This window comes from Hipposideros armiger, unplaced genomic scaffold (genome assembly GCF_001890085.2).
Source record: "Hipposideros armiger isolate ML-2016 unplaced genomic scaffold, ASM189008v1 scaffold_630, whole genome shotgun sequence".
Lineage (NCBI taxonomy): Eukaryota > Metazoa > Chordata > Mammalia > Chiroptera > Hipposideridae > Hipposideros > Hipposideros armiger.
Genome location: NW_017731980.1, coordinates 544,122 through 567,696, shown reverse-complemented (window position 1 = coordinate 567,696; position 23,575 = coordinate 544,122). Strand labels below are relative to the sequence as shown.

Sequence of the window (23,575 nt, the reverse complement as noted above, 5' to 3'; positions counted from 1 at the left end):
TCTGGCTATTTCTGCTATAAAAATTAAGACTCTAACATAACTCCAAACAAGGATTCTTGCCCATGGTAAGGAGACAGGTAAGTGATTGATGATTTAATTTGACTGCAGCAAATACTAATTTAACCACCACTACCTTCTCAACACCAAGAAAATGAGAAATATCAGTCTTCAAGGCATACATGACAAGAAGGCAAGCATATTCTAAGATGATTAAGACACACACAAAATAAGAACACAGAGAACCCGTGGCAATACTGCTGCTGTACTATGAAAAGAGATATACCATTCTTGCAGGCTATGCCTTTAAAGAATATGTCTAGATTTTGATTTTATGCACTCTTTTATTCCACCTCCGGGAAAGATGGGAACATCCAGGAGAGTTGGAAGAAGTGCCTTAAGGAAGATGTCATTACCTCCGTCCCCACCCCTTGCTGGGCAACCTCGCTTTAACAAGTAGTGCTCTTTCTCTCCTCATAGCCCACCCGGTTTCCATACATCCTTCAATCCTCATTCCTTTCCCCCTCCCCTATTCCCTTCTCTGCCCCGGGCATTCAGCACAGGCGGCTCCGACTTTGTCAGTCTCGCCTCCCCCGCGCACCCGCCCAGACCAGCAGAGTCCAACAACGCAGCCACGCAGCCACCCACTCCACCTCCTTGTTCTCAGCCGAGCGTCTCCTCACCGCCGCCCACCCTACCCCAGTCCTGTCACCTGCTTGGGTGGTGTCGGTCAGGTCGTAGCCGCAGCTGGGGAAGTCTCGGAGTTTCCTACCACTGAGACTCAGGATGCCGGAGTTGCCCGCCTCCTCCAGGGCCCGGTCCAGGCTCCTCGCGGTGTGTTGAGGCTGCAGGCTCCCCGGGTTCCACTGCGGCCCGTTGGGGAACGGCTGGCCGAAGAGAGTCAGTACCGGGATGGGCACCACCAGGGTCCCGCCGCCGCCGCTGCCGCCTCCCCCTCCGGCTCCACCACCTCCTCCGCCCGCTCCACCGCCACCGCTACTTCCACCTCCACCACAACCGCCGCCCCCACTGCTACCACCACCTCCCTGACTCGCCGCCATGTTCCTGAGAGAGAGAGAGAATAGCCCCCGACAATACTCGCAGCTTGCGCTGAGAGTGTAGGGGGTTCCTAGGACGCATGCGCAGGCTGGGGGCGGTGTGGCGGGGGCGAGATAGAGGGGAAGGAACCAGGGGGCGGGCTCGGAGGAGGTGTTGGGGAGAGAAGAGACGATGTTGAAATGTATAAAACGATTGATTTAAGAAATGTATGATCAGAGGTAGGATGCTAAATCCCTGTTCCACTGCTTTGGGTACCAACATTTTGCGAACTGACGCCAGCTTAACTATAGGTCACTGGCGATGTGTCCCCAAGTCTCTGAGTTGCTTCACCTTTTTCATTCTGCGAAACAAAGGGAAATGCATTATATAGGGATGAAAGGGATTCGTTTCAAAATATATTGAAACAGCGTTTAGGACTAGCAGCCACCTTACTGAAACGCTTACCGCAAATGCCTCAGGAATCGTTTACCAGTGTTAATACGGAGAGAAATGATGGGGAACATTTGGGGAGGAAAATTGTTAAAGAACTGAGTTTTAAGCATGTGTGAATTTTGCCATAATTTAGAATTCCAAAATAAGAAAAGACTTGAAATGTTTTCAAGAAAGCCTCTCATATCAGTGTGTGTGGGTTTCTGCCTTCCAAAACTTGGAAAAGTTCTCTGCATTCTGTTCTATCATTCTCTGAAGGTGTGCCAAAATCTCCAAAATATCTTGAATTTCTTCCCATTATGTTGGTATAGCTGATGGAAACTCTTTGATCATGAAACAACCTTAAAGTTTATTTTTCAAATACAGGTTTTGGTTTCAGGTGGAATTCTGAAGGTTCAACACTGGAGATATGAAGCTAATCAGTCTTGGATTTTTAAGAGTTCAATCTCAGAACCTAAACCCAACCATTCAGGACACTGCCACCCGGCATTCCCCACTGAGAGTTATTCAAATCTTTTTCACTAATGGCCAGTAAAGTTACCGAATAAAAGTACCACAATGCTTGGGGATATTCAGTTATCATTAATTTGAATATCTTATGCATCTTTTTTACATCTGTTTCATTTTGAGCAATCTGTCAACAATCTCATTTTTTAGCAAAACTTCCAAAAAAGTTTATCTGCCATAGACTTTAATTTGGGGTATATATATATATATATATATATATATATATATATATATATATATATATATGAATTACACTTTGTCTAAATTGTTTTGTGGCCATACAGGGTTAATTAAAATGATTATGTTGCAAGAAATTACATTTGCCATGTGCATGACACACAGAAGGAACAAAACTGAAAATCAGACTACAATGAATTAGCAAGTGAAATCAAATCATTTAAATCCATTGGTGTCAGAAAGGACTGTTGTACCTTATATCTCATCTTCCTTATATCAAAAATCAAATCAAATATTAATTGAGAATTTACAGACTCAAGAGGGGTGAAAAGGGAAACTGAATTCCTAAGAGAAAATATTAGGAAAGGTACTGTTTTAATAATTAGCAAAAAAGAATTTCTGTGATTATTTAAAACAATGTACTAGACTCCGGAAAAATAAGTCCTCATGATCAGGATAGCTGTGAGCTGAAAAAGGCCATATACAACCAAATTTAAAAAGGAAAGTAATCTTTCAAACAATTAAAAAAGATACTCTACATAAGGAAAATGGGAAACTTAATAAACTACGTATACATGAAAATCAGGCAAAATAACACATTTATCAAGACTACCAAGGCCATAAGGAGTGTTAAAAGATAAACTGAGGCATATTTAAAATGTTAAGAGTTTAATTGAACATTTGTCTATTCAAATTGGACACTGCTAAACCAGAGGTGGTTATGAGCTTTCTGCCAACAGTAACCAAGGGAAAGACATATAGAGAAAGTAAAGAAGCAATGAAAGTAAATTACTTGATTGGCTATAAGTTAAAGCATAGTTGGCTATTTATGATTGGTTGTCCTTAGCATTTTGATTTCATAACCTTGAGGCATTTATTACAGGCTTAGATTTTGGTTTGCTTATCTACACCATCACAGCATTAGAACCACCTCAGTCTAATGACCTCTTTGTTTCATCACTTTAACAGGAGGTAAGATTTAGAAGAAAGAGCATGAAATTTAAAAATTTGTTCCAAACCCTTAATTGCCTTTGTAGTCCTCCGAAAGTGGCTTTATTTTACTTTTTTAATTAAAGTATATTGGGGTGACAATGATTAGTAAAGTTACATAGGTTTTAAGTGTACAATTCTATAATACATCATCTCTATATAACATTGTGTGTTCACCACCCAGAGTCAGATCTCCTTCCATCACCATATATTTGATCCCATTCACCCACATCTACCAACCCCCCACCCCCTTACTCTCTGGTAACCACTAAATTATTGTCTGTGTCTGAGTTTTTGTTTCTTTATTTGTTTGTCTTGTTCCTTTGTTGCTTTCAGTATTGTACACCACATATCAGTGAAATCATACAGTTCTCGACTTTTCTGTCTCACTTATTTTACTTAGCATGATAATCTCAAGATCCATCCATGTTCTCGCAAATGACACTATTTCATCTTTTCTTATGGCAGAATAGTACTCCATTGTGTATATGTACCACAACTTCTTTATATGTACAAGTATCTATCAAAGGACCCTTGTTGTTTCCATGTATTGGCCACCATAAATAAAGCTGCAGTGAACATTAGAGCACATGTATCTTTACGGATAAATATTTTCAGATTTTTACCCAGGATACCCAGGAAAGGGATTTCTGGGACATACGGTAATTCCATTCTTAATTTTTTGAGGAATCTCCATGCTGCCTTCCATAGCAGCTGCATCAATCTGCATTTCCACTAACCATGTATGAGGGTTCCTTTCTTCCACAGCCTCTCCAAAACTTGTTGTTTGTCTTGTTGGTTATAGCCATTGTAACAGGCGTGAGGTGATATCTCACTGTGGTTTTTATTTGCATTTCCCTGATGATTAGTGATGTTGAGCATCTTTTCATATGTCTGTTGGCCATCCGTATGTCCTCTTTGGAGAAATGTCTATTCAGGTCCTCTGGCCATCTTTTAATTGAATTGTTTGTTTTTGTTGTTGTTGAGTTGTATGAGTTCCTTATATTTTTCGACATTTGCCCCTTATCGGAGGTGTTGTTTGCAAATATCTTTACCATTCATTTGGTTGCCTTATCATTTTGTTGATGGTTTCTTTGGCTGTGCAGAAGCTTTTTAATTTAATATAGTCCCATTTATTCATTTTAGCTTTCACTTCCCTGCCTTTGAAGTCACATTCATAAAATACTCTTTGAACCCAAGGTCCATAAGTTTAGTACCTATGTTTTCTTCTATGCTGTTTATTGCTTCAGGTCTTATGTTTAGGTCTTTGACCCATTTTGAGTTAATTTTGGTACACAGTGACAGATAGCAATCTAGTTTCATTCTTTTGCATGTGGCTTTCCAATTCTCCCAGCACCATTTATTGATGAGGCTGTCTTTTCTCCATGTAAGTTTTTGGCTCCTTTGTTAAAAATTGTCTGTCCATATATATGTGGGTTTATTTGTGGGTTTTCAATTCTATTCCATTGGTTTGTGTGTCTGTTTTTCTGGCAATACCATACTCTTTTGTTGCCCTGTAGTATAAACTGAAGTCAGGGAGTGTGATACCTCCAGCATTATTCTTTTTTCTTAGGATTGCTTTGGCTATTCAGAGTCTTATGTGGTTCTACACAAATCTGATGATTTTTTTGTTCTATTTCTTTTAAAAGTGTGGTATAGTTTTCAGTGTATAGGTCTTTCACATCCTTGGTTAAATTTATTCCTAGGTATTTTATTCTTCTTGTTGCAATTTCAAAAAGAATTGTTTTTTAATTTCTTTTCTGAGGTTTCATTATTAGTATATAAGAATGCAATGGACTTTTGTACATTGATTTTGTAGCTGGCAACTTTACTGTACAGTAAGTCCCCAACTTATGAATGAGTTTCGTTCCAGGAGAACGTTCATAAGTCAGATTTGTTCCTAAGTCCTACAATGTGAGTCTTATACACCTTTGACACAAATATACAATGTAAAGCATAAGAAAAGTAAACACACACACACACACAAAATGTGCCAATGGTTGGACGATTCATGTTATAAGAACGAGTGACATCTACCATTTTTTCGCATCGGACCAGTCTCTCAATTATTTTCACTTTTATTTCCATGGATACTGCTTTGTGCTTCGTAGCATTCCCCTCCACATCACCACTGCTTTTCCTCTTGCTTCCGGACATCCTGGGCTCTGATTGAGCACTGTACTACTGTACACTATCGTACTGTACAGTATGCACACAGCAGCACAACTGTGACAATGTCCAGCAGACATGTGAGCTACTTCCACGATTTGTTCGCATCTACGAATGTTCTTAATGCAAGTTCTGTTCGTATCTGTGAAATTTCTCAACTCAAATGTTCGTAAGTCGGGGACTTACTGTGTTTATTTATGATTTCTAATAGCGTTCTTGGTGGAGTCTTTAGGGTTTCCTATGTATAACATCACGTCATCTGCAAAAAGTGACAATTAAATCCTTTGTTCCCAATTTGGATGCCTTCTATTCCTTTCTCTTGCCTGATTGCTCTGGCTAGGACTTCCAATACTATGTTGAAAAACAGTGGTGATAAGGGAGAGCCCTGTCTTGTTCCTGAACGTAGAGTAAAGGGCTTCAGTTTTTCACTGTCAATTATGATATTCGCTGAGGCTTTGTCATATGTGGCCTTTATTATGTTAAGGTATGGAAACGTGACTTTAAATCTCAGTTTCCTCATAAGTAACACTAGAAAATAATAATAATAATAATAATAATAATAATAATTGAGTACTATTTACCAAGAACTAATCTAACTGCTTTACATTCATGTTTTTACTCATTCAATCCTCATAACAACCCTGTGAAATAAATGCTATTATTATTCTATTTTATGGATGAGGAAAACTAGTATATACTTCATATAAGATTGTTGTAACAATAAATAAGATCACAAATGTAAAAGGACACCACAATTCCTGTCATTCATTCATTCATTTAGTAAATATTTATTGAGCGATTACTCTGTGCCCGGATCTAGTAGATATTCAATAAACGTTAGTCTCTCTATTTATTACACCTTGCCCCCTCAAGAAAACAGTAAAATAATAAAGAATATAGAAAATGGAGGAAGCTAAGGGAGAAATCAGTTAACTCCTTGATAACTGCAGGCAAAGAGATACATCACATGTTGCACAAATTTTTTGTTTCAGTCTATACTAGAGGATATTTTACAGTGATTACCACTTCAATGTTATTCCTGATATGGACACTTTGGTAATTGGTTAAATTACAGTCAATACTCAGAATTGCAAGCCAAACTTACAAAATGAATGTTGATAAATCACCAGGACTAGATGACATACATTAAAATTATAGAAGGAAAACAAGGGGTTTTGAACAGACCATACAGCCTCCATTAAATAAAGCACTGGCAGACTACAAATATGATTTGTATCAGAAGAACTCTAGAGAGGACTTCTGAAATTCCAGGCCAGTTTGTAGTTACCACTGTTTCAATCAATTTGGTAGTTACCCAACATTTATAGATACTATAGAAGAACAGCATAGTTCAAAGCTCCAAATTCTTTTACTAGAGATCAAAATTATTCGGCAAGACTACAGGATGTTCTTATCAGTCTATAAGGAAATGAAAAGTGATTTATGTTTTATCTCAGGAACAAGGCAATTACCTTGGGGATTAACTATAATATGAATTTTTTTCCAATCCTCATCAGGACTCAGGAAAGGGACATGGGAGTTTCTGCAGTTTGTTCCCTGTAAGCATCAGCTCAATTAAATGCTAAATTCGGAGTGAGGGAAATGAAATGTTGGGTATCATCAAGACATATCAGAAACCCTAAAAATATTAATTTACACCATACTGAACTGTTCTACAGCTATCACTAAAATGAGATGTGCAGTTCTGCTCACTCCAGTTCTCAGCACAAGTCCTGAATTAAACAAAGTCCTCAGAAGTACAACTAAAATGATTAGAGAAATGGGGGAAGGGGAAACTGACTTGGCCCTCATCTCCCTAGTAACTTCATCTTCAGTCCCTTCTAAAATCCCTGTTCTGGCATGTGAATTTCAGAGGACTATACATTAAGTTATTTTAGCATAATTTATACCACACTATATATGACATCCCTGATCCTCCTTCCCTTTTTTGTCCTTGGTTCTACCCTTACAGATAAACCTTTGCACTGCTTTGACTAATCCCAACAAACTCATTAATCCCAAAGTTAATATGTATTAACATAAAAGGGATCTGGACAAATGTATGAATGATCACTATTACTTAAAAGTAGTGATTACATACCTAATCTTCAATGTTGATGTCAACAAGCACTATTATGTTCTATCTTGGTTAGAATTCTGCTATGTTACTTACAAGATGCAAGATGCATACGTCATTTAACTTCTCAAAGTCTCACATTCCTCATCTATAAACTTGAGATCATAACATTATTAGCTATCTCATAGGGTTGTAGTGAGGATTACATGGGATAATTACATAAAACACCTAACATATTATAATGGTTATTATTACCTTTTTCTAGGTGTACTTTGCCAATAGAACACTGAGCTGAGTGAAACATGAATTATCAGCATGTCGATTCTTAAATTCCTCTGCACCATTGTGTAACCAGTGCTAATAAATATTTTCCTCTGTGCTACTGTTGAAGTTACATCCTTATTAATTCCTCTCAAGTTTCTGCCTCTCCTAACTTTTGTGTTTTCACTCTGATCCAACCACCTGATTTCAATTCCTTTGTAGTGTCTCTAATGCAATCCCAGATCTTGACCTCTGTGTTTCTAGCATGTTTACCTGATACCATGAAATCCATTTAAATATCTGTTCTAAATCCTCCTTAAAAACAGATTTTATGTAAGTGACAAAGGTCAGTTAAAAATCCTGAAGAGGGCCGGCCGAGTGGCGCATTGGTTAAGAGCTGGCTTGGGATGCCAGAGAGCCCCGGTTCAGATCCCACATATTAGGGCCAGTGACACTGCCCTCTACAGCTAAGATGCTAAACAACAGCTCAACCTGGATGGAGCTGGACTGCTGTGAGTTGCCGGCGACGGTGTAGGCTGCAACCCCTACTGCAGTGGGTTGCCATGGGCTACTGTGTGTAGCCAGCAGCCAGCATGAGCGACAAGCAGCCACAGTGAGCAGCCATCCAGAAGCTAGCAGCTGATCTGCCTCGCCAGGGAAGAGCACAATGATGGTGCCAACTTGGGCCAGTGAAGCAACGTCCTCCACAACTAGACTGAAGAACAAAAGGACAGCAACTTGTCTGTTCCCCTTCCCCCAATTCCCCAATAAAAATCTTTAAAAAAATATGTAGCCTTGAGCAAGTACCTTAGGCTCTTAGTGCCTCCATTTTCTCATCTGAAAAATAGGGATGATAATACTAACTACCTTATAGTGATATCATGAGAATTAGAATACATAATATATGTAGAGCACCTAGAAGAGTATCTAGCAAATAGTAAGTACTCAAAGAACATTCACTGGTATCATTCTCATTGCAATTATCATTAACATACTCTGCTTGCTAGTAATATTTAGCACTGTAAGGTAAATTATCTTTTAATTGCACAAGAGTTCTGTGAGGTAGGCATTATTATCTTTATTTTACAACTGAGGAAACTATGGTTCAGAAAAATAAAGTAACTTGTCCAAGGTCTCATGTATGATCATCTATGCATAAAATACAATTGAACAACAAAAAAAAAGCTACAGGAATAAATAAATGAGTTTGACAAAGTTGCAGGTTAGCAAATGACAAAGATGTGAAAGAACTGTGCATTTAAAACTGCAAACCGTTGCTAAAAGAAGTTAAATAAAACAAATAAATGGAGAGAGATATCATCTTCATGGATTAGAAGGCAATATAGTTATGATGTCATTTCTCCTAAAGCCTCAGCAGGCATTTTTATAGAAACTTACAAGCTAATTTTTGAATTCATATGAAAATGCAAAGGATCTAGAATAATTAAAATAATTTGGAAAAAGAAAATAAAGTTGGAAGACTAAGACTACCAAAATTCAAGACTTATTACAAAGCTATGCTAATCAAGACAATGTGGTACTGGTGTAAAGATAAAGAAATAGATCACTGGCACAAAAGAGAAAGTCCAGAAATAAACTGATACACATGACAAATGGCTTTTAACAAAGGTGTAAATACAAGTACAGTAAGTCCCTGTATAAGAATGACTTACAAACATTCGAGTTGCGAACTTTCACAGATAGACCAGATCTCGCATTATGAACATTTGTAGATGCAAACAAATCATGGAAGTAGCTCACGTGGCTGCCGGACATTGTCACAGTTGTGCTGCTGTTTGCTTACTGTACAGTGTGATAGTGTACAGTAGTACAGTGCTCAATCAGAGCCCAGGATGTCCGGAAGCAAGAGGATAAGCAGTGGTGATGTGGAGGGGACTGCTAGGAAGCACAAAGCAATAACCATGGAAACATAAGTGAAAATAATTGAGAGAATGGACCGAGGCGAAAAAATGGTAGACGTCGCTCATTCTTATAACATGAATCGTTCAACCACTGGCTTTACATTGTATATTTGTTTCAAAGGTGTATAAGATTCACTTTGTTGGACTTATGAGTGAATCCGACTTACGAATGTTGTCCCAGAATGGAATTTGTTCATATGTCGGGGACTTACTGTAGTGAAAAAAGGTTTCAACAAATGTTGCTAGTGCAATTGAATATCTATATGCAAAAAGACACAAAACAGAAGTCCAGTAATAAATACAAACACATGGACAAATGGCTTTTGACAAAGGTGTAAATACAAGTCAGTGAAAAAAAGTTTTAACACATGCTGCTTATGCAATTAACATACTTCACATCACATATAAAAATTAACCAGTAATGCATCTTAGACTTAAATGTAGACCTAAAAGTTTCAATAAAACATAGGAGGAAGTGTCTGTGGCCTTGATTTAGGCAAAGATTTCTTACATATGACACCAATAGCACAATCCATAAAAGAAAGTTTGGTAAGTTGGACTTCATCAAAATTATAAACCTCTGCTTCCTTGAAAGACACTGTTAAGGGGATGAAAAGACAAACCACAGAATGAGAAAAAATATTTGCAAGTCATATATATATATATATATATATATATATATATGTGTGTGTGTGTGTATATATATATGTGTATATATATATATGTGTATATATATATATATATATATATATATGTGTGTGTGTGTATATATGTATATGTGTATATATATATGTATGTGTATATGTATATACATAATGTATATGTATATATATAATGTGATAAAGACCTGTATCTATACTGTGTATATAACTTTCCAGAATTATGAGTTACAAGTAATAATAAGAAAACAAGCAACCTAATAAAAAATGAGCAAAAGATTTTAACACTTCACCAAAGAAAATATATAGATGGCAGACAAGCACATTAAAAAGTGCTCAATGTCATTAGTCATTAAGAAATGAAAAATAAAACTACAGTGAGGTACGACTACACACCTATTGGAATGGCTAATATTGAAAAGATTTACCATACCAAATGTTGACGAGGATGTGGACAAACTGGAACCTTCAGACACTGCTGTTTAAAATGTAAAATAGTAAAACCACTTTGGAAATAATATGTCAATTTCTTTTTTTTAAGATTTTATTGGTGAATTGGGGAAAGGGAACAAACAAGTTGCTGTCCTTTTGTTCTTCAGTCTACTTGTGGAGGACATCGCTTCACTAGTCCATGTTGGTATTATCATTGTGCTCTTCCTGGGTGAGGCAGTCACTCACCAGCCATTGGAGGACCGCTCATGGTGGCTCACAACAGCTCATGAAAGCGCACACCAGCTGCCGGCCAGCCCCGCTACAGCCTATGCCATCACCAGCAAACCATGGCATCCCAGTTCTAGGTCGAGCTGTTGTTCACCATCTTAGCTGTAGAGGGCCCTGCTGCTCAGAGCTGGCATCCCAAGCCAACACTTAACCAATCACCACTCAGCCAGCCCAATATGGCAATTTCTTTAAATGTTCAACATACACCCACCATATGACCCACCTATTTCACTCTTAAGTACAGCAAGTCCTCAAATAATGTTGTTTCATTCAACGTTATTTCATTATAATGTTGATGAGAAAAAAATACCGATTCCCTGCTGGAGCCACTGTGTGTGGAGTTTGCACGTTCTCCCCATGTCTGCATGGGTTTTCTCCATGTACTCCAGTGCCCTCCCACATCCCAAAGATGTGCAGGTTAGGTGAATTAACATTTGTAAGTTGTCCCGGTCTTGGTAATCATATCTCTCTCTCTCTCTCTCTCTGTCTTCTGTTCAGGGTAGGTCCTGCCTTGTATTCTGAGCTGCCAGGAGAGGATCTGGCCACCGACGACAATGAACTGGAATTAGCGGGATGAAAACTAATGATCTTACTTGTTTTTATTCATTTTTCTTAAATGTATGTATAGCTCGCATTTACTTCAAGATTTAATATTAGAAGTGTTTTGGGTCTTTATTTAGAAATTTGGTGATGTTTCTGTGACCAGAAATATTCCATAGGCACTTATCTCCTGTTTCTATCAATTAACTTGTAGTAAAATTGGTTTCCTTATACACCATTTTGCTTAAAGTGACAGTTTCCAAGAACGTACTGACAACGTTAAGTGCGGATTTACTGTATTTACTCAAGAGAAATGCAAGCTCATATACATACAAAGACTTAACCATGAGTGTTAAAAGCATACTTATTTGGAATATCCAAAAACTGAAAACAACCTAAATGTTCATTGATAGGAGAGTGGACAAACAAACTGGGTTATATCCGTACAATGGAATACCTTTAAGTAATAAAAGGAATGAACTATTGATGATAACGTAACAATGTGGATGAATCTCAAAATAAATACAGAGTTTAAAAAGTTAGAAAAAAAGAGTACATAGTGTATGATTCCATTTACATAAAACTTTGAAAAAATGCAAACTAATCTCTACAGACAGAAAGCAGATTAGTGGTTTTCTGGGGGTCATGTGTTGGGAGTGTGGGGACAGAAATTACAAAAAGGCACAAAGAAACTTATGAAGCTGAAGGGTATATTCACTATCATAATGATGGTTTCATGGGTGTCTACACATGCCAAATTTATCAAATTGTACACTTTCAATGTGTGCAGTTTATTGTATGTCAATTATACATCTATAAAAATGTTAAATATTCATTGTAAAATGATGATGGAAAAGATAGTTTAAGATTAAAATTTCAGTAAGATAAAAATTAATACAGAAAATATTTAAATGTTTTAATATCATTTAATAGGAAATTAATCAAAGAATTAAGTAGGGTGAATTGAGGTCACTCTTAATATACTTTCTCAAAAAACTAATCAGTGGGGCCGGCCGAGTGGCTCAGTTGGTTAAGAGCTCGCTCAAGAGTTTGAGCTCTGAGCAACAGCGGTTCGAGTCCAGCCCGAGCTGAGCAGCCGCTGAGCTGCCAATAGGTAGCAGGATGGCTCAGCTTAAAAAAAAAAAAACTAATCAGTGAAATGTAATTCAAATCTGTTTGTACATACAAGCAAGGAATCAACATGTCCTTATGGTCCAAATATCTACTCTATCAAAATGGGTCAAAATTTAGAATAAAAATGGCCTAGACCCAATTGGAATAATTAAGGTAATACTGAATTATATACCCTTGATGACTTTACAACACAGTTGGAGAAACAAGACTTGTATATAATAAATCATTTAAATTATCTATAGAGTATGTGATTCCACTTATAATTGTATTGGGAAATCAGAGAATTAACAGTTAAAGGAAATCTTTATGGAGGGTTTGGAACTTGATCTGAGCTTGGAAGGATGATGGCACAGACAGAGCAGAAAGGATATGACACCTTAGAAAGAGACAAAGACAGAAGTGAACATGTAGTGTTTGGGGAACAGTATTCAGCTTGGCCTGAACAAAGCAAAGGGGACCTGTTGGGGAGAATGGAAAATAAGCTTGCACAGGTAGAATGGAACTGGGTTATGGATGATCTTGAAGTCAGAAAGAGGTGGTTAGATTGGATTCATTAGACAATTCTCAAAGAAGATCTGGTATCATTATGTTCAATGAGTTTAAGCTAAGTGAAACTGGAGTGGGAGAGATTAACTGTTACAGTAGACTAAGGTAGCAGTATTAGAAATGTTTAGGAGATAAATTGAGGAAATATTTTATAGGAGGATTCAACAGGACTTGGAGACAGATTAGACACTTATTTCCCTCACATTGCCAATTCTATTCCTTGTTTCCTTGACCTTTGATTGATAGCTAGTGCTAATTTAACATTTAAGTCTCCTTTCACATCCATATTTAATAATATAAAGTTCCATTTATGTAAGGTAAGCCTGGGATCTTCTATGTTTTATTTTTTTAATTTTTATTAAATTTATTGGAGTGCCATTGGTTAGTAAAACAACATAGGTTTCAACTATACAATTCTGTAATACATCATCTACTCCAAAAATCTGAAAACATTTATCCATAAAGATAGATCTGTTCTATTCTTATTCAAGCATAATACATCATCTAATTCTTCCTGATTTATTTATGCAATATTAAAAATTCTGAGTTTAGTTTCATTAATGTTCTATTATAATCTTATTTCACAATTGGATATACTGTTTATTCTGATTTTCTTTTATACAAGATTCACTTTTTCTAAAGATTTTATTGGGGAATAGGGGGAAGGGGAACAGACAAGTTCCTGTCCTTTTGTTCTTCCGTCTACTTGTGGAGGACGTCGCTTCACTGGCCCATGTTGGTATTATCATTGCACTTTTCCTGGGTGAGGCAGTCGCTCGCCGGCCATTGGACAGCCACTCATGATGGCTCACGAAAGCGCACGCCAGCTGCCGGCGAGCCCCACTGCAGCCTACACTGTCACCGGTGACTCACGGCAGCCCAGGCTGAGCTGTTGTTCACCATCTTAGCTGTAGAGGGTGCAGTGTCACTGGCCCGCATGTGGGATCTGAATCGGGGCCCTGCCACTCTGCTGGCCCCAAGATTCTTTTTTTTTAAGATTTTTATTGTGGAACTGTGTAGGGGGGAACAGACAAGTTGCTGTCCTTTTGTTCTTCAGTCTAGTTGTGGAGGACGTTGCTTCACTGGCCCAAGTTGGCACCATCATTGCGCTCTTCCCGGGCGAGGCAGATCAGTCGCCGGCTTCTGGATGGCCGCTCACGGTGGCTGCTGGCCACTCACACGGTAGCCCATGGCAACCCACTGCCACAGGGGCTGCAGCCTACGCCGTCGCCGGCGACTCATGGCAGCCCAGCTCCAGGTTGAGCTGTTGTTCAGCATCTTAGCTGTGGAGGGCAGTGTCACTGGCCCTCATATGTGGGACCCGAACCGGGGCCCTCTGGCATCCCAAGCCAGCTCTTAACCAATGTGCCACTCGGCCGGACCCCAAGATTCAGTTTTATATTGATATATCAATCTGTAATTTTAAAATCTTTCTTTAGTATTTTAATTTTAATTCTCTGTATTATGCCCTAATAATTTAACATGTATTCTAGTTATTTCTTCTTACTGTTCTTGTATTTTGTAAAATAAATATCATTGTCAATTACATTTTATATGGTCTTCTGGATGCTTCCTTTGCAAAATAACCAGATTCCTGGAACAGAAAGCTTCTTTTATGTGTGTGTGTGAGATTGCTTAGAGGGTATTTGTGCTTTGGAGAGAGGAAAAAGAGAGCTGGCAGGGCCTTTCTCCCTCATGCTGAGACTAACTTGCTTTATTCCCAGTGCACAATTGCCTAGAGCATGCTAAACCACTTGAGTTATTAATTCTCAACAAGTTAAGCAACCAATCTTCACCAAATGGTTACTCTTGCAAGCTGAGCAAGAAAACAGTAGTTTTTGAAAAGATCATTTTCACAAATATATGGCGATGGAAGGAGAACTGACTCTGGGTGGTGAACACACAATGTGATATATGGATGATTGACAGGGCCCAGGCATGTTCAGGTGCGCCCAAGCGTAGGCCTTCAACACAGGGCCCAGGCTGTCCAGATGTGTGCAGGCTGACGTTCAGACCCTGACCTCAAACATGCAGACCCTGACTCCGGAGCCTACTGCACAGGCACCAGGCTCCAGTTACATAAGCCCTTTATGTAAGCATGACTTACATTTGCGAGAGGGAGCATGTGCACTTTTGTGAACTCTCCTTCCCCAAAACCTCTATATAATGGTTGCTATTACTGATGAAAGATGCTGGTGGTTCCTCCTCAAGTCGGCTCCACATGCTTTCTTTACCCTGGGCATCTCATCAACAAAAGCTCCTCTGTAACCCCCCCTGGCGACAACACTTGGCGTAGTCCATGGCTGGATGACAAGGTGAGTGCCCCTTCCGCCCCGGTAGAGGAATCACCCGGGGTAGATGGGATGTGGCTCCAGACATCCCTCTGGTATCCGGTCTCAGCATACCTGCTGGCGTGGACTTTGCTGGAGGACTGAGATGCCTTGCGCCCCGGACCTGAAGACGTCCAGAAAGCCCTGGAAGCATTGGAGCCGAATGTCCCACTGGCAAACCGGGAGGCGGCCAGCCGGGTGGCCTGGATGTTCCTAGCAGTCTTACAACATGCTAGCTGTGACATCCAGGAGTACGTGAACTGGGTGCAGCACTTGCAGCGCCGGGAGGAGGACTTGGAGCAAGCCTGGTGGTGGCTGAACGCATGCTCCAAGGATCCCCCGAGTCACAGGTGCCCTCTTGGGCTAGCAGCCAATCGGGGCTGGTATGGCGCACTGACCAGTGGTGCAACAAAGGGTGGAAGTCAAGGAGCCACGGGATCCTAGGGGTGGAGCCGCCGGACCACAGCAGTCTGTAAGACATATTTTCTACACTGCTTATACTGCCATGGAATTGTGGGAGCTCACAAAGCAGTGCAAGCAGCGCCTGAGTGAGTCAGTTCCCACTTGATGGTTGCACTTGTGGGATGATGGGGCAGACAACATGGGGTTAAGCCCCACCGAGATGGTGCAGCTGGCCAGAGTCACCATGGTGTGCTCCCTGCGACAGCATTTGCAAAATGTGCCCCAGACCAACCCCCAAGCCGTTAATCAGACCCTGATTAACTGGCTCATGATTGCTGCCCGCACGGTCTGGGACAATGCAGGGGACTTGCTGGAGCATGTGAGTAAGTGGACCACTTACTTGGACTTGGTGCAAGTCATACAGGAGATGGGCATGCAGAAGATGATGCTTGCTTTACATTATAACAGTCCTGATGAAGAGATATTTACAGCCCACATGAAAGACCTTATCCTTGCTAACGGCCCACCGGGAACTTTTGGGACTATGGCTGCCTTATTAGCTCCCTATACAGACCAACCCGTCCATGAGGTCACAGGGACTTTGGCTAGACTAGGGGACGTGGAAGTCCATCGGCAAGGCCGGACTATGCAGGCACAGGCTGTGGCCGAAAAGGGCGTGAGTCACCCCGTCCCCCAAAATGAGCTATGAAAGCCATGCCCAAGGGCCAGCGTGAAGGAGGGAACTCTGTTAAGGTGAGCTGCCAGCAAATGTGGTTTGACCTGGTGGCCGCTGGGCTGGCCAAGGAGAAATTACACGGCCAGCCCCTCGAGGTCTGGCCCTCTTGGCCCTCTTACTTGGGGATACAGGGCTTCTGGCGAACCTTCATCCCACATCTGGCGATGTTAATGTGACCCTTGCAATGGTTGGTTCACAAAGGGGAGCCCTGGGATTGGTCCCCTGAAGCCGAGGAGGCATTCAGGGCGACGAAACGTGCTGTAGCACAGGCCCAGAACCTAATGGTCATTGACTCAACCCTGCCGTTCCTCCTGACTGTCCAGGTGGAGGACGCTGGGTTTGGCTGGTGTCTCTGGCAGAAACAGGGTGCACAGAAGACTCCTATCGGGTTTTGGTCCCAGCTCTAGAAGGGAGCCGAAGACCAGTACTCCCTCTTGGCCTGTGAAAGCATCACAGGCACACACCCAGTCATGGTGCAAATGACCTACCCAGGGGAAGGCTGGCTCCAGTCCTCAGCCACAAGGCCGGGAATCGGCGTGGCACAGATGCCAATATTAAAGAAGTGGGAAGCCTATTTAGAACAATGGGCTCAGTTCTCCACTAGTTCATTGACTCAGGAGCTACACGCTTTTTGGGGGCCCATCGCTTTCTGCTCTGAGAGAGCAGAGGACCTCGTGGAAAAGGGGGAGAACTCTTAGTCCTTTTGAGGAGGGCAAACCCCCAGTGCCGGCTGATGCCTAGTACATGGACGGTCTTGCCGAGGACAGCCCCCCACATGGGTGGCTGTAGACCTACAGCCCCTCACTGACACCTTTTGGTATGACACAGGTACTGGATGCTCTAGACAGTGAGCTGAGTTGTGGGCGGTCTGGATGCTTTTGACTAAGGAACCTGGCCTAGTACATGTTTGCACTGACAGCTGGGCTGTGTATCAAGGCCTGACACTGTGGCTGCCCCAATGGGCAGCCCAAGAGTGGCTGATCAGTCACTGCCCATTATGGGGTAGGGAACTCTGAGAGGACATTTAGAGATGACGCCAGAGCACGGGCGCCACCATGTACCACTTCTCAGGTCATCAGCCGTTGCAGGCACCTGGCAATAATGTGGCTGATGCCTTGGTGCGAGTATGCTCGCTTGTGGTATCCCCAGGATCCACTGCCATGGGCACTGCACAAGAAGCTAGACCATGTGGGTGCCAGGACGATGGGTCTGGTGGCCACCCGCTGGGGCTTACAGCTAACGAGAGCTGAGGCCCAGCAAGCTGTCCGTCAATGTCCTTAGTGTGCAGAGCACTGCCCCCAGAGACGTCATCTGACCTCCTCCATGGGGTCTGTAACTCGGGAGGTGCGGCCCCTGCAAGAATGGCAGGTGGACTACATTGGGCCACTCCCTGCAGACCAGGGAGCTCAGTACGCCCTGATGGCAGTAGACACTGCCACCGGACTGGGCTTTGCTTACCCTGTGGCCCAGGCGGACCAACGACACACGTTCCTAGCCTTGGAGCACTTGTCGGCTGCCTATGGCCGGCCCTTACTTATTGCCAGTAACCCAGGCCCCCACTTTACAGGTTCACACTTTCAAACCTGGGTGAAGGACAATGATGTCCAATGGCAACTACGTGTTCCTTACTGACCTCAAGCTACCGGTATGGTTGAACGCTTTAACGGGTTGTTGAAGAACAAGTTAAGGGTATTGGCCCCCAGGCAGAAACACTGGAAAAACCAAGTACTGGTAGCTGTTCGTCTGTTGAACAAACAGCTATGGAAGACTGGTAAGGTCCCCTTGGACAAGGTAACCAAGGAGCTGCCATGACTCCTATGTGTCACGGGGACTGGGGACCTGGTGGTACAGCCCAGGCCATGGGGGGGATGGTAATCCTACATGCTCCATCCATGGTGGCCCCTGGTCAGACGCAGGAATGGACCTGGCCTTGGCAGGCTCAGGTCACCCAAGAAGACTGGGTCGCCTTACTTGAACCCTGGGAACAAGATATAAAGAAGGGCCTAGAGGTCACACCCTGGCTTGGGCGCTGGCCCTTCAAAGTACATGTGACTTTACCAACCAAGACAAGCAGGTCCTTCTGATGAGGGACCCCCTATGCTGCTCCTTTGGCCCATACCCCTGTACTCGGTGGACCTAACCCCTGGTCCCCTACCGATGACCCATGGAGCCCAGGTGTGGTACCACCGACCAGGAGCTGCCCCTATACCAGCTATGGTGCTATCGCAGAACGAGCACGTAGCCTGTATTCTGCCTGAAGGCCGTGACTTGCCCATGACGGTCTCTTTATCTGCTTTGTTATATCTCCCAGGTTAGCTACAGGAAACAGTGTTCTATCTTGGGCGGACATCTTTGCCCGGGTGCATAATGCCTCGCACTGCTGGGTATGCACAGAGCTGCCAGCAGAGACCACTGAAGGACTGCCCTGGTGAGTTGTCCCTGCCACTGGTACCAAATGGACAGACCTCCAGTGCTGGGACCGGAATAGTCTGGAGGGGAATGCTCGCTGCCGCACAGTTGAAGCCCTCTTGTGGAAGCAGCACCACAACATCCCCCCTCTCCTCGGCAAGGCTGTGGACGATGGCTGGGGGTGGTTAGTGGGGATTCATGTGACATTGTCTAACCGTGCTCCTCAGTGTGTCGAGCAACGACACCCCAAGGTTCCTAACTGTATGGTGGGCTGGTTTTCCAAGGAGCTCTGCCTCAATGTTACTGTTGTAATGGACCCTACTCACTGGTAGGATGGATGCCATATAGTGGGAACAATACCCACTGACTTCCTGCCAGGTGATGCTATTTGGGTTTGTGGTCACCACAGCTGGCCATATTTGCTGGCCCAATGGACGCTGCACTTGTGGGTGCCCCTTTATTCACGGTCGCCTCCTGCCCACATTGCTCCAGAGGCTAGCCAGTTGGGACCCAGTTTATCATCATTGGCACTGGGAAAAGCTGGTGGCCTAGTGGTTTTACTCCTTAGCCATCTTATTGCCAGGGGGTAGAGTGATAGACATAGAGCTACAGGTGGAAGCCCTTGCTCAACATGTCGCCAATGCTCTGAACATCACACGAGCCTCTTTAGCCCTGCTCCTTGACGAAACAACCCAAATGAGAAAGGTGGTACTGCAGAACAGGATAGCCCTGCACCTGTTAATAGCTGCACAGGGCGGGACATGTGACCTCTAGCATGTTGAATACTGTGTTTACTTCCTGGACCACCAATAAAAGGTACAGGAGGCCTTGCAGGAAATAGACACTGAGGTTTCGGCGATCCAAGCCCTGTAGGATGACCCCCTTACACACTGGTGGAACTCCCTTGGCTCTTCATGGTAATGGGCAGGTCTTATCTTGGCAGGTATCGCAGTCAGCCTCGTGGTCCTCTGTTGCTCTATGTATTGCTGTTGCGGCCTTTGTGCCCAGGGAGACACTCTTTGGGTCAAGTCCCAAGCGACCACCCTGCAGGGGGTGGACTGAGAGGGCCCCAGCAAGTTCAGGCGTGCCCGAGTGGAGGCCTTGGACACGGGGCCTGGGATGTCCAGATGTGTGCAGGCTGATGTATGGACCCTGACCCCGGACGTGCGGACATTGACTCTGGAGCCTGCTGTGCACGCGCCAGGTTCCGGTTACATAAGCCCTTTATGTAAGCATGAGTTACATTTGCGGGAGGGAGCATGTGCACTTTTATGAGCTCTCCTTCTCCAAAACCTCTATATAATGGTTGCTATTGCTGATTAAAGATACTGGTGGTTCCTCTTCATGTCAGCTGTGCGTGCTTTCTTTACCCTGGGCGTCTCACTGCCGAAAGTTCCCCCACAACCCCCTGGCGACAACAATGATGTATTACAGAATTGTACACCATAACCTACGTAACTTTACCAACAATTGTCACTTCAAGAAACTTTACTTTAAAAGAAAGGATCATTTTCAAAAAGAATTTGCAACAAATGTCTAAGCTTTATGATGCTTTATCACACCATCCCATTACCCTCTTTTTACTGCCACCACATCAACCACTTTGACCTTAAGGTCAAACTCAGTCTTGGATCAAAACAAAACAAAACAAAACAAGAACAACAAAACTCTTCCTCAACAATCTCAAACTCAAAATCATCCCCTTCCTATCATCCCCAATACATTCCCTTTGTCAAGACCCTAGTCATCTCTCCGTTGGACTATTACTACAGCCTCCTAACTAGTCTCCCTCTTTCTGGTCTTGCCTCTGGTACTTTCTATTCTCCATGCTGCTGCCAGAGTGACTTATCAAAAATGGTCACTTACCAACTTCCCTACTGCCTACAGAAGCAAGTCCAGCTGCCTTAGTATGGCATACAAGATCTTTCATGATTTGACTCCTGCCTATTTCTCCACTCTCATCTCACTTGCTGTGTACTTTATGCTCTAGTGTAGCTATACTGAATTACTTACATTTCTTGCCACATACCATGCTGTTCCCCTTGTCAGAATTGACCTCTTTAAACTGTTTCTTCTGGGTAGCTCCTGCTCATCCTTCAAGATTCAGTTCAGGCATCAATTTTCCAAAAAGCCTTCCTTTAACCTCTCTTCAGTTGGCTTCTACCCAGTTCACTGTGTTCTCAAAACCTTCTGTGCTTATCATTATCGTATTAGTTATTACAGTACAGTATCACTTTTTTATTTTGTTTCCTCTCACTCAAATGTGAACTCCTAAAAGGCAGGGACTGTGTCAAATTTATATCTGTGTTCTGGCACATAGTAGATACTAAAAAATACAGTATGTACATTGTTTCAGAGCCGCTGCCATCACTATGAACAGCGGTAACCTGCATGATCTTGCCTGCCAGAATATGAAAAAGCAGAGATATTCGATTAAGGGCAAGTGCTGAGATGATGGGCTTTCTCCTGCCACCTGGAAGCAGAGGGACTCAGAGATCATGCAGCAGAAGCTGACAAAAGCAAATGAGAAGAAGGAAGAACCCACGTAGCTTTGTGGTTTCATGTCAACACTCTTGCCCTTTGCCTGTGTGCCTGGAACCAGTCCCACCACGTGCTCGCGTTTCCATTTGTCTTGCTCACAGGCCCCAGCACCAATGGCATCCCTTTGCACTGAGTCTGCAGCGGGTCCCTTTTTTGCTTGCTTCCTCTCAGGTAAATTCTCTCCCCCTGTAGTCAGTGTTTTTTATTCCTGTGGGGCTCACCCCAAAGTATTAAAATTATTGGGTTGTCAGAAAAGTCATGAAGTATATTTTCTGTTTTTCATTGCAAAAAATGCTTCATGACTTTTCCGACAACCCAATAGCTTCGTATTTCCTTGAAAAATATTTTGTTTCATGAATAGAACATAAAGATAACTACCATATAAGCCTCAGGATTACCACCTTCTATTTGGCTCCTGGGTACCACTTTAATAAGTCTGGTCATAACCCCTTTTGAGGCAAACATATGTGTATGAGAATTTTAATCATTTAATCCTAACATCTGAAATAGAAAGTTATTTTTTTCTCATAACTACATTCTAAACTCAATTCTCTCTACACCTTAGTTGGGATCAGCTCTCTATCTTTGCATTCAACACAATGCTGTCATGTTTCAAAGTTTTCTTATTTCAAACACTGGGTCCCTTCTCAGACTTACAGTTTCATCTGAAGACACTAACAACTAATTTCATTCAATGTGAATGCCCTCCACCGGATTTCTGGGAGTCTCAGACTCCAGCCCTGTGAGCAACTAAATACCACTGCTTACAAATTCCACTGGATTTAGCTAAGGCCAAATCCCAGAAAGGTTTTCCGGCTCATAAAAATTTTCTGCTGTTTGGAGTAGAGGACACAGAGCCTGGGTGTTGTAACAGAAACTGTTAATCTGTACACCAGGTATATTGAAGCCTGTAAGGCAAATTCATAACATTCTATGACACTTCTATGAGCTTAAAAGCATCTTGCCAGACCTACTAAGATTGTATGCATGTGGGAGAATTGTGCTCATAGCTGTTTTTAGAGGTTTAGATCATCTTCCACAAATATGCCAAGGTACCCTCAACAGTCTGTTCGAAATAAAAAATGTTTCCAAAGAAGTGGGCCAAGGTTCTAACTCCTGATGTGGCAGGGCTGATTACAGAATGCTAATTCTTATTGTGAACTAAGAGGATGGACAGTAGGTCTACCCGCTGTCTAAGAAGGGACAAAACAGATTGTTAATCTACAGACTTCAGGGAGAGGATTAGTAGGTGACAGCAGCAGCTCTTGCAAATGGCTGGCAATGGGAAATCTCATGGGTTGTGAGAGAGGGGAACCGACATTATTGAGAAGTCTGTGTGCCACCTTTGGTGGGAATACTATTGAATATATACTGCTACCTCTCTTCAGGATATGCCATCGTCTACTGTCATCTCATTCCATTTCCTTCCTTCCTTCCTTCCTTCCTTCCTTCCTTCCTTCCTTCCTTCCTTTCATTCTCTCTCTCTCTCTCTCTCTCTCTCTCTCTCTCTCTCTTTCTCATCTGTGACCTTTCAGTCATCCATTCCCTGTAATTCATTTCTGCCCTAACAGATTTTAATTAACAACAAAATTCACACTCAATAGTGTGACACATCTACTACAATTTGGTAGCACAATTGTGTACAATTTCAATAGAAGTACATAAATCATGTTAAAGAAGATAATATCTTCACTCTACTTTTTATTAGTCAAAATACACCTGAATATTTGGTTCCAGCATGGGGGATACATTTGAAGAGAATATCCACAAATATCCAGTGACTTTGAAGATTAAGACTTTAACACCATTTATTGGGAAAATTAAAAAATACATTTTCCTGGGCAGTGCTTCTTGAAAAATAACCTATGGGTTATCTTCATCAGAATTATCTGGGATACTTGTTAAAATTTCAGATTCTTAGGGGTGGCCATAAGTCAGCGTGAGTGACCAGCAGCTGGTGAGAGCTGCCA

The 23,575-nt window shown here is 42.3% G+C and overlaps 1 protein-coding gene and 1 pseudogene across 1 annotated transcript in view; one reads left to right on the top strand and one right to left on the bottom strand.

The window, feature by feature from the left end:
• LRCH2 (leucine rich repeats and calponin homology domain containing 2) overlaps nucleotides 1–1,058 on the bottom strand; it is a 184,287-nt gene extending 183,229 nt beyond the window's left edge. Inside the window, 1 exon segment of the mRNA XM_019625475.1 lies at nucleotides 710–1,058. Coding sequence (XP_019481020.1) covers nucleotides 710–1,058 — 349 coding nt within the window.
• A 20,378-nt stretch (nucleotides 1,059–21,436) lies between these two features.
• On the top strand, nucleotides 21,437–21,613 carry LOC109372363 (small EDRK-rich factor 2 pseudogene; annotated as a pseudogene).
• The last annotated feature ends 1,962 nt before the right edge of the window (nucleotides 21,614–23,575 follow it).